The 12,303-nt window shown below is 31.8% G+C and overlaps 1 protein-coding gene across 1 annotated transcript in view; it reads left to right on the top strand.

The window, feature by feature from the left end:
* LOC111704061 (uncharacterized) overlaps positions 1-11,800 on the top strand; it is a 26,235-nt gene extending 14,435 nt beyond the window's left edge. Inside the window, exons 3-5 of the mRNA XM_023476189.1 lie at positions 8,805-8,900; positions 10,036-10,108; positions 11,131-11,800. Of these exons, the coding sequence (XP_023331957.1) occupies positions 8,805-8,900; positions 10,036-10,108; positions 11,131-11,528 (567 nt within the window). The 3' untranslated portion in view covers positions 11,529-11,800. The remainder of the gene's footprint in view (positions 1-8,804; positions 8,901-10,035; positions 10,109-11,130) is intronic.
* Positions 11,801-12,303: the final 503 nt, after the last annotated feature.

Here is a 12,303-nt window from a genome sequence, read left to right as displayed (position 1 = left end):
GGGGGGGGGGGGTACAAAATAATTCAATTCCATTTAGGGCGTCAAAGAGAGAATATCGCGAATTATTTGGTTTTTGATTAAAAATGTTTATAAAATTTTGTGTACTGTGCTATTTTGTTGAGCTAAATAAGTGCTTTGCCTTACTAAATTGGTAGCCGATTATATCTATACAATGAAGATGATATTTATTACTAATGCTTTGATCACTCACAATCATTATTCGATTAAATGTTTACAAATAAACAAAGATAACCTGTTATTTGACAACTTCTCTTTGTTGAAATGTTGAAGTGTTTTTGCTGTTTAAAAGCTTGGTACAGTTCAAAATTAAAATTAGAATTATTGTATTGATATATGCGAGGCCGACTATACATATTTACATATTGTATGTTAATGTTAAATTTTATGTGTTTATGTTATAATGTTTTTATACATTTTTTATGTATTATATGTTAATATGGATTAAACATGCTTTATAGGTATTGCATATATGCATGTACATGTACTATGTATGTCTATAAATGTTTGTGTTGATATCTATGTTAACGTGTTTATGTTTTATGTATGTACAATATATGAAAGTAAACGTGTTTATGTTTCTATGTATGTACAATATATGAAAAACGTGTTTATGTTTCTATGTATGTACAATATATGAATGTAAACGTGTTTATGTATGTACAATATATGAAAGTAAACGTGTTTATGTTTCTATGTATGTACAATATATGAATGTATACGTGTTTATGCTTCTATGTATTTACAATATATGAATGTAAACGTGTTTATGCTTCTATGAATGTACAATATATGAATGTACACGTGTTTATGCTTCTATGTATGTACAATATATGAATGTAAACGTATTTATGTTTCTATGTATGTACAATATATGAAAGTAAACGTGTTTATGTTTCTATGTATGTACAATATATGAATGTAAACGTGTTTATGCTTCTATGAATGTACAATATATGAATGTATACGTGTTTATGTTTCTATGTATGTACAATATATGAATGTAAACGTGTTTATGTTTCTATGTATGTACAATATATGAATGTGTACGTGTTTATATTTTTATGTCCTGTACTGTATGTCTATGAGTATTGGCGTTAATATCTATGTAAATGTGTTTAGGAATGGTTGTGACTTTCTAATATCTCGCATTTTTCTCCCATTTTTCATGCTTTCTCAGCCAGCTAGACAAGATTAAAGTAAATTCAAGAAATTCAAAGTTTTTTCACTTTTGTGTTTTTATAAATTTCAACTTTTTGTACCCAATCACATATACTTTTTTTGGGGGGGGGGAGATGGGATGTAGGGTTTCCGACGCACTGTTGCGCGCAATTGCAAGCCCTTGCGCGGAAGTGAATTTTTTTTTGCGTAATTCCGTAATAATTGGGCACAATAAACCCAAAGGAATTTCGCGCAATTCCGTTCAAATTTCTTGGTTTTGTGTTTCAATTTTTTGATGATATTCAATTTAAACCCTTTGGCGCGCAATAAATGCAATTAATTATTGCGCAATTCCTTTCAACAACAAAAAAATTCAATTTAAACTTTGGTAGTGGCATACAATAAACTGAACTGCATTAAGATTTCAGTCTCAAATGCTGAGAAAATTGAATTCAAACTTTACCCTTGTTTTATAATTTTCATTTGCACTTTGCAGCATGCTAACCAGAAATCTCTGGCTTAGGAAGACTCAAGCAGACTCATGTAACTGAATAAGTGATTTAATAGGTTACTAATTAATTTTTTTTGTTTGCTTTGTAACGACATCAAAAATACTCTGTGATGTTGTTTTTCTGTACCTTAGTTTTCTGGTTCTCACTGTAGCAAAATATCTAATTTTGATTAAACGAACCTCACAATTTTAACCAAAAAAAGGTTTCATTTTAATGTTCATCCAATGTGAACAAATGAAAAATGTATCATTTTAAATTGTTAATTAGTAGCCTAACCACACGAAACTTAAAACTAAGATAACTGTTGAAACAAGTGAAACTCGGGCCTCGATTATTTTAAAATCTACAGAGATATATCCATTCTTGTATCTGCTGCATAAATTTGTAAGTCAAACAGTTAAAATTATTGATTTTTAGATGAAAAAGCAATTCCATTGCACGCAATTCCTGCAAAATTCCGCGAATATTTATTTGCTCCCTTTTTCGCAATTATAGCGCAATGGCGCGCAATGAAATGGCGCAAGCGGAAGCAACCATTGCGCAGCAGGTCACTTATAAATATAAAGAGATTTCCCTGTTCACAACAGCACCAAAAAGTCCTTAGTGGGATTAACGGTATTTCCTTTTCTGCTAAATTCATGTCACTTTTAGAGAAAACCACAATTGAAAATAATTAATTTTTGTGTAGAAAACCGGGGAACACTTACAAATTTTTGCGCAGTGTAACGTTTTTACAGTGTACCGTACATAAACGTACGTCCTCAAGCTCTCAAGCAAAAATCGATGAGAATTTTGCCAATTACTTCTAAAAACCAAAGTTAACAACATTATAGTGCTAAAATGTGCATGTAAAGGGCTACAAAAAAAGAATATGTGAGTTAGAGCGCTAAAATCAAAGCCAAAGGCGTTGCGACGCTTCAAAGTCAACCCTATCTTAAAAATTAAGGAAACTTTATATAAGCTGCAGAGCTGAATCTATGTACGTTAACGTTTTTGTTTTGCTTGTTACATTATTGCAGAACCTTTAAGTTTTTTTTTTAAATTTTAAGTTTTAGATATTAGCGCGTTTTGTGTCCATAATTCTGGTAGTAATTTAACTTAACAAACTTTCCGAATTTTTATTTGTTAACGCAAAAGTTTTCAAAAAATTTGTGAACCGTAACGTTTTACTCTACTTTTATTGTATGCGAAAAAAAGCATAGAGAAAAGTCAATTATACAATGAGAACCATGAAATTCTGGAAAAGGAAGACGACATTAAGCAATCGTGAATTTTATCTCATGTTGTTACAAGTCTTACTACAGGGAGAATGTGAAAACTCTGAAATAGGAATTCAAATTTTAAACTCAAGGGACACAACAGTTGTGCAGTGTAAACAGACCCATTTTTCTGAATTATTGATTTGATAAGTGTTTAGTAAAACTATCTGCTTTGTATCAACATCCAATACACTTATGTACTGCAATAATGTCGTTTTCCTATTCCATAGTTTTCTGGTTCTCGCTGCAAATGTAAATTGTTAAAATGTATTCCTGTCGTTCAATAACAATTGATTATTTTCGGATTCAAATCTTCAAGAAGTATTTCAATGCGACGAATATTTCAAATAAAGAATTAGAATAATTTAAATTTTGACAAATCTCTGAATTATTTTGACATTTGCTAGGACAAAGAACTAGATGTTTCTAAACTCCTGTCATTTCCAAAGTCTTATTATTTTTCATCTTTTTCATCCTTTTCTCATCTTTTTCATCTTTTTCATTATTTTTCCAACTTTTGAACAAAATTATGACACTATTATTGAAACCCTGATATTTACATTGCAACCCTGAAACTAGGGTTGCAATGCTAGATTACAAACCCAGGGTTGCAATCTAATTGATTTTGAATTTTCTGCCAAGAAGTTGCGGATTTATAACTTCGAAAACATTAATTAGATTTGGTTTAAACTCAAAAATATGTGTTACAAAACTGAATAGATTTTACAGTTTTTAAAATCCGAAGCAGGTTTTAATTAAAATGATAGATTTAGTTAAGAAATGGAAAAATCTGCATAAAATTTAAAAGTTGAAAAAATTACATATCTCTCCATTCCACGTGAGGCAGCAAGGATGAATAAACATTAGAGGGATTATTACATTGCCTAAGCTTCCCTATACGCTCGTGATGCTTTCGGACCCAACAAGGTCTTGGGAAGCCTTGGAAAAGTAATATATTTTATATTTATTGGATCCCTGTAATGAAGAGACAAATAGTTATTGACAATTTAGAATCTTTTCTTTCCAGTATTTTGAAAGAAGATTATATTCATATCATTTGTTGTAAAATTCTTTATTACATATTTTTTACTTTTTATTACAGTTTTTCCACAAACTCAAATTGTTGTTATCCCTATATCTTTGCAAGCTGATGGTGCAACGCTTTGATATTTTAAACCTGGATTATTTAATCTGACAGAATTGATATTTTGAAATATCACCATATTTTCAGTAGAAGTAAATAATTCCATTTACTGTAAGTCCCGATTGAAGGATTCATAAGTCTAATTGGATAATGAGATAGATAGAAAGATAGATGTTACCGCCATACAATTTCTATTGGTTCAGAATAGACAACAAACACATGACTGAACCCTGATAGGATCAGGCGCTAATTGACTCGGCATACAGGAGTGATATCACAGATGAACGACATTGGATTGGGTTGCAAATATATAGGAATTGGAAAATCAGAGTTTGTGGCAAAAATTGATTTTTTTATATATGAGCATACAAACAACTCATTTAACATTCATTATACTTGTTTTTTAGACCCTAACAGATAGGGTTAAAGTAACTGCAACTCTTAATTTCTTCTTTGAGGCATAAATCTGCGAAATAAATAACCAAGTATAAATATTCAGTCTATTTAGTATAATCTAAATTCTTTAAAAAGTACTGCAGTATGCGGTCTGCATACTTCACCTTACTGCATAGGGTAGGAGAGAAGCTTTGATACAATCTTTTAATCTTTTTACAAATAATTTCTTCAACCATATTTTCTTAAACCAGGTTAAAAGATTCTCGAAAATATCGTTGGACGATGAAACCTTACTGGAAGATCTCATCGTTTTAATCTTTAGAATGTCTTTAATTCTAAACAAATCTACTTTTACAGAGAAACTACAATTAAAAATAATCAATTTTGAGATAGAAAAAAAACATTTCTTTTTCATTCTTAAACAGACAAAGTTTCGAAGGGTCCTGTTATAATTCGGATATTTCTGCAAATAATGGGTCATTTAAAATATGTATTTTTAAAATTCTGTGATGGTGATGGACCAAACCTTTGTAGAGTAAAAAACTAGATTTTAGTTCCACATTTATTGAAAATATATTTCGGTCTGGGTTGACCCTCGTCAGTTCTAACGATATAATAACCATCAAAATCGATAAGAAAGATCCAATTTTTTTTTTTTAAATCACAAGGAAATAAACAAACAAAAAGGATTATTCAAAATAAAAATTTGGGCTGTCAAATGGACATAAGGGAAACGAACTCAGATTATATGTAAACAGAGGAATCCCGTAAACTATTTTGTAAAATAAATTTGGACCCAGTAAAAATTTTAACGATCTAAACATTTCTTTTTGTTTTGTTTTAACTAAAAAAGATACACATCTTTTCAACATTGAACTTATAAATATTGTTCTAAAAGAACAGCAAGATAACTCTCAGATACTCCACGGGGAAAATCCCTGAATAAAATTTTTCTTTCTCTTTTTCAAAAATAACTCTGGAAAAATATTCCGATTTGTACAGATTGTATAGATTGTACAGATTGACTCACAAAACATGAAAGTTGTGGCTTAAAGGTCGTCATTGATCGTTTAAAAAACAAAAAACAGTTCTTCATATCATTCTTTATATCTCTGGTAATTATGAAAGCAAAAATAAGGCGGAATATACCCAGGATACATTTAAACCGAAGATGTCGGGTAAATAATTACTTTTGATGTTCGACATTGGCATGTTGGAGACCAAATGTTTGCTGGGTAAGACCTTGGAAACCACAATAAGGCTTCTTACCTTTTACCCTAACTTACATGCACTAAGTAGTCATCTGATTTCTACTCTGTAGTTTGAAACCTTGAATCAATGCATATTTGATATCTGTATTCATTCAGTCCTATACGCTATCCCCTCCATCCTTTTACAATCTCTTCCATGCAAGAAATATATTCTGACAGATTTTCCTATATCAGCCATTATTCTTTTGTTTACTCAGTTCCATCGAATTGAATTTTTCCACAACACACATTTTCACTTTAAACACCACAGATTGGGAAACTGCATTTTTAGCAAAAAAAAATATTGTTATTATTATAAGATTTAAACATTTGATTGTTTTAAATTTGGTTTATTTTTTTTTTCTTGGTTCATACTTTAAAGATTGGATAAAATAACTTTCGGATTAAAGACAATACTAGAAAGAAAAAGGTTTCCATCATGGTATCATTTTAAAAGATGAAAATTTCTTTGTACGGTGGTAGGCGATTATATCAATACAATGAAGACGACTTTCGATTTCAATTTTGTTCTATATCAAGCTTTTAAACAGCATGGATACACAAACAGAATGGACACAAAGAGAAGCTTCTCTTTAATTACTTGTAAACTTGTAATTCGAAAAAAACTTGATAACAACAAAAACTTAAATTAAAAAGTCGTCTTCATTATATTGATATTATTGCCTACCACTGTGTGATAATGATTGCGCACTTAAGTAGGATTTTGTTCTAATTATGTTAATACACCTAATCTAAACTGTTTGAACACAATGAGAACTAGAAACCTCTGGAATACGCAGACGACCATTACTTTTAGTAGTCCAATGAACATAAGACACCGCAATTGTGCAGTTTAAAAAGACCCATCTCACTTAATAATTGATTTGTTAAGAATAAGATACTTTTAAACAGTTTGCTTTGTAACTACGTCAAATACTCTGAACCCAAAACAGGCCCCCCCCCTTCTATTTTTCTTTGCCCTAGCACTCTCATTTTTGACACTATCATCGTGAAATTTTTTTACTTTAAATAAATAAAAAAAATTTATGCATAGTGCAGGGTAGAGGAAAGTAAAAACAATGGTCTGTGTAAAAAAAATTGATGTAGAAACATGTGTCACACTTTGATATTTGTTTTAAGCAAAAAATTTTTTTTACATTTTTTTACCTCTTTTGGCATTTTTTCAACCTTTCCTTCCACCCAAACTGCAAAAGTTTTTTTTTCAATGAATTGCCCTTGAAAAAATTGGGCAATAAACGTGCATTTCAACCAACGAGGTTATAGTATATAGAGTGATAATGTACGCTAATCCTTAACTAATTGTACAGAGGCCATGTACTTCACTTCCAAAGGTCAATCTGTATATTACAGTATTCGGGGGTGATTTCTGAAAATATTTATTTTCATTTAAGCAGAAAAAATTTGCAATCAAAAAACTCGGGGCTACATGGATCTCGGTAATTTATATGACTAAAAAAAGATAACCTTTCTTTATTTTCAACTACACTTTTAAAGGAAAATGTAAGCACTAATAATTCAAACTAATATTGGAATATCTTACTAAAAATTGGTTACTTTAAAAGACTTTTATTTATTTTTGTTTTAAGCATGAAAATACTTGATTTGAGAAACCAGGGGATCCATCAATATTTGCACTCCAGTCTTTAAGCGTACTTTCATGTGGCAAACAATCTTCTAAACAGTTCCGAACAGACCTAAAAATAAAAGATATATCAAATATCAAACTATTTTAATGATTACTAGACTAATCTTATATTTCAATTGCGAACAAGGGCGTATACAGAAATAAATGTAGGGGGGGGGGGGCAAAATATGCGCAAAGCGCTAACAAATTTACACTATACAGTCCAATTACCATACAAGGACTACTTTATCTCCATCAAACAAAACTAGCAGAAAAAACAGCAAATTAATGTTTTTAATACTCTTAAGTTTCAGATTTAAAATTGTGATAGCTCTAAGTTATAGGGGAGGGGGGGCTCTTTACAGGTCTAGGTAGGGACACTCTGCCCCTCTTGCCCAAACCCCTGTATACGCCCTTGATTACGAAGATTTTCTCTTTGTATACAGTGAACTAACAAATAAACAAAAGAGTTCGCGGATTTTATCCAAAAGTTTGTTGTCTTCCTATTCACCAGTTTCCTGGTCCTCACTGTAAATTTATCCCTAGGTTGGTATCTATGGTATCTTTACAGAGCCCGCGATTTAAAAACTTCGTCTAGAGTTGTAATTCCTTAAACCCGACTTTAAGACCCAATCTTCGACCCAACTCTGACGACAGCTTGTGTCACATGATTGACAGCTGCAAGATCTTCGGCTCGACTTAAGGAAAATAAAACCGACCTTGGTTGGTTTAAGTGGAGAATAAGGCTCAATATTGAGTCTTGTTCTCATAAAAACCCGGAATGCGTCAATTCTTACCAAATAGAATATTAAACCGGTTTTTTGAACTCAGCTCTGTGGAAAATAAGATGCAGCTTGAATCCGAAAGCTCAAGCCGTAAATAAGGCCCAACGACAGCTTGGAAGTTAGACCCAAGCTGTATTTTCCCGAATTTTTTAGATCGCGGACTCTGCTAAAATATCTGCATTGGAAAGATTTTACACCTTCTATGGACAAATATTACAAATATTACAAATATTACACAATTAGTTTGTTTCATAAAATTTAATTTTTTCACGCTTTGTGATTCTAAATGGTTTTAAATTTCTCTTAGCAACAACAGAGCAAATATTTTAATACAGGGATACCCACAAAGAATAAGTATTTAACGACGACTTAAAACAAGTTTAAAATTGATGGAGTCTTGAATAATGAATATAGCAAATAAAGACTACATGAATTCCGTTTAGTCATCTCTGAAGCTTCATCCGTCGGCGGTAATACTGTCTCATGTACCCAGCCAACCTACATTACCCTGGGTTTACTAGACGAACTGTTACAAGTAAATGTGCATGCTATTACTCTGTTAAATCCTTGTACCGGTCCAGATTATGTGCTTTAGGTTCATATAACGACAAATATTGATATTTCTAATATTTAGATGCTAGTGGTTAGCTGGATATGTATGAGTATGTGGCCCCTGTGGCTTGTCGGTCACGCCATCCGTCCGTGTCCTGGGGTTTGTAGCTTAATCCAGGTACTTAGCTTAATCCAGGTACTTAGCTTATCCAGGTATATAGCTTAATCCAGGTATATAGCTTAATCCAGGTATATAGCTAAATCCAGTTACTTAGATTAATCCAGGTACTAAGCTTAAATCAGTCACTTAGCTAAATCCAGATAATTAGCTTGATCAAGTAAATAAGCATAATCCAGTTAAGCTGATGTTAATCCAGCTACTTAGCTTAATCCAGATAGTTAGCTTAATCCACTTACTAAATTCAAATACAGTTACCTAACTTAATCCAGATGTAGTTACTTAACATTAAAACAGTTGTTTAAATTTTTCGTAATAATATATTACAATTTACAATACAATATCAATTTTCAAATTTTTAAAATATTTCCTTATTAAAATTAAGTATTTCACAATATAAACTTTTCTTTTTGACTTTTTAAAGGTTCCACAAAAAATCTGATAAGTTTCACAAATATCAAAATCGCGTTTTCTAATTATTTACTCTCCTTACACGATGCTAAATTTTGATCCTGAAGGAAGATGTTTGCAAAACAACGAAACTAAAACTATCGTTTTAAAACTTTTCTTTTGGGTTAGTTTTGAAAGTTGGAACCTTCACAAGTGCACAGTTTATGCTCTATCTTTTAAAAATCAAAAAAGTTATGTGATTTCAGAAAGGTCTCAAAATGAGAAAAATTCTTTTCAAAATCCTAGGGTTCTACAACACAACAGCTGAGAGATCAAATGAATGAAAAGTTCCAATAGATAGATAGATATAATACATGTACAACATGCAAATCATACTTGTAAAATTGACGAATGACGAATGAATGCCGCAAATCATACTTGTAAAATTGACGAATGACAAATGAATGCCGTAAATCATACGTGTAAAATTGACAAATGACAAATGAATGCCGCAAATCATACTTGTAAAATTGACAAATTACGAATGAATGCCGCAAATCATACTTGTAAAATTGACGAATGAAAGCCCCAAATCATAATTGTAAAATTGACGAATGACGAATGAATGCCGCAAATCTTACTTCAAAAATTAACGTATGACGAATGAATGCCGCAAATCATACTTGTAAAATTAACGAATGAAGAATTCGAGTGCCGCAAATATATTTTAAATTTTGTTTTTCAGGAGTACTGTCCGTTTCATGTTATTCTGGAGGATCCCAGTGCCGCAGGAGGAGATCCAACATTCCTCTGTGAAGGTACATTACGGTGCAGTACAGTACAGTACAGTAAAGTACAGTACAGTACAGTAAAGTACAGTACAGTACAGTACAGTACAGTACAGCAAATTGTGAAGTATGTTTCAATATAATAGAATACATTACTATTACAAACAAAAAATCTTAGAACAAAAATGAGTATAATTCATTTTATTTAGATGTGTTCTATAACATTGACACAAAATATTTAACTTAGAATGTGAAAGAAAATCTTGAGTGAAAAATTTATAAACTTTGTATTCACAACTGGTTTGTAACTCATGGCGTTTTTCAAGAAAAATTAAGATTTTTGGGTAATGTTACATCGTCTATACGCAACATCCCCCTACTGAACTTCTGACCTACTAACTTTCCGACCTACTGCAATATCGGACCTACGCCAGCTGTTTATTTTTGTATTATTTGAGGGTTAGGGTAGGTTAAGACAATTTCTGGGCCGAGCGAGGACAGGCTAGGGGGCTGCGGCCACAAGTCCATATAGCAGCTGTAAAACCACGTGCTAGTAGGTCTGATGTGTAGTATAGCGGATTTGGCGTAGGTCAGAAGTGGAGTATTGCGGATTTGCGTAGGTCGAAAAGTACACCACCGATTTTTGTCATTCCATTTAAGATTGTAGAAAGCAGAGAGATTTTTCAGCTCAGCTAAAAATATAATAATAAGAATGGCGGAGAATTCCCAGCTTTACAATTATTAAATACTAGAAATATTTCATTTATATAGGACAGGGGGGGGGGGCTTAAAGAGTCTGCACCCCTTCTAGTTAGATATAACACTTTCTACCAGATAATTGATTAGCCAGACTACCAACTGTAACTTAAGATTTTGGATAATGAAAAAAATTACATGCTTCAGTAATTAGGTTTTGTTAGACATTGTAATTAACAAATTGTCTTTCAGTTCGAAAATTTACTAAAATTTAACTTATTAGTTAATTTTTAATTTAATTGTTTCGATTGTAAAGTAAATCTATAAATAATAATTATTTTGTTCTGATATTTTAGATCCTGTGATTTCTGAAAACCGGAACATGCTGTCCAGTCCACAGTGCTGCTCTGTGCCAGTTAATATGAGCGAAAGCTGGTCAGCTGACCATCCCCCCGGGGAGTTGTTAGATCCCCCGGCGGGGGGCTACGTTGATCTGAATGCAAGCCACTGTTCAGCACTGCTCACCAATACCACGCCATTCTGTGATAAGAGTTTAATAAGACTTTCACTTGCAAACCAAACTTTAACGTTGAGACAAGTTCCGGTCCAGTATGTTGAAACCAGTTTTCTAGACAAAATTCTTGCAGAACTGTTCACAGCTGAATCAGGAAGCCACCACCACGTGCAGTCCCAGTTTCTCCTCCTGGTGTGTATTTTGTGTACCATGAGAGTGTACACTATACCGGGGAGCTAGTCTACACTACATACAATCCTTGTGGTATTAGTTAAATTTATAAATAGGTGAAAAGGGTAGGTCACTATTGAATTAATAGTCTGCCATTATATTGACTTTTAATTGGTGGAAAATAGTTTTTGACAATGATTGGAAAAATAACTTTCTGTTAAAAAATTTAGTTTTTTATCATAAAGCAGCAACTCTGAGGTTTACTGAAATTCATATATTTTTAAGTTAACAAACTTCATTTCTTAGAACTTTTGGAATTTCAATACAATAAAAAGGTTTTATCTCCGTTTTAAAGCAGTCTCTATCTTTCAACAAAATTATCTTTTTTCAAACAAATGAAAGTTAACTGAAAGTATTCCTTTTTTCAGTACTTTAAATTTAACCTCAGAAATCTTTAAACCTCGTCAATATTTCACTCATTATACCTTTTATATTAGTTCAATGTTTTTATATGAAAAAAAGTTTCAAATTGCCACTCTCTTCTTATAGCTTTAATCACTGCATAATTGTAAATTTCTAAACCATCATCTGCTCACCCTGAGCCCTTCAATTCATATCATAATAAGATATTTAGCACAAAAATTTTGTGTTTGAGAAAATGGAATTGTTAAAATTAGTATGATGACAACTTTTAGACATTACTTAACCTTTTTCCTGCTCTATAGTTTAAATATTTTATGAGAAACTTAAAATTTCAAATTGAAAAATTTCTATTACAGCCTCAATTAACCGCCCACTCATTATTAATCCTTTTATTAGAAAAGATTTATAATAGATTAAAGTT

This window comes from Eurytemora carolleeae, unplaced genomic scaffold, assembly GCF_000591075.1.
Source record: "Eurytemora carolleeae unplaced genomic scaffold, Eaff_2.0 scaffold551, whole genome shotgun sequence".
Classification (NCBI taxonomy): domain Eukaryota; kingdom Metazoa; phylum Arthropoda; class Copepoda; order Calanoida; family Temoridae; genus Eurytemora; species Eurytemora carolleeae.
Note: the sequence above shows the minus strand (reverse complement) of the source record. Positions and strands in the feature narration are given on the sequence as shown.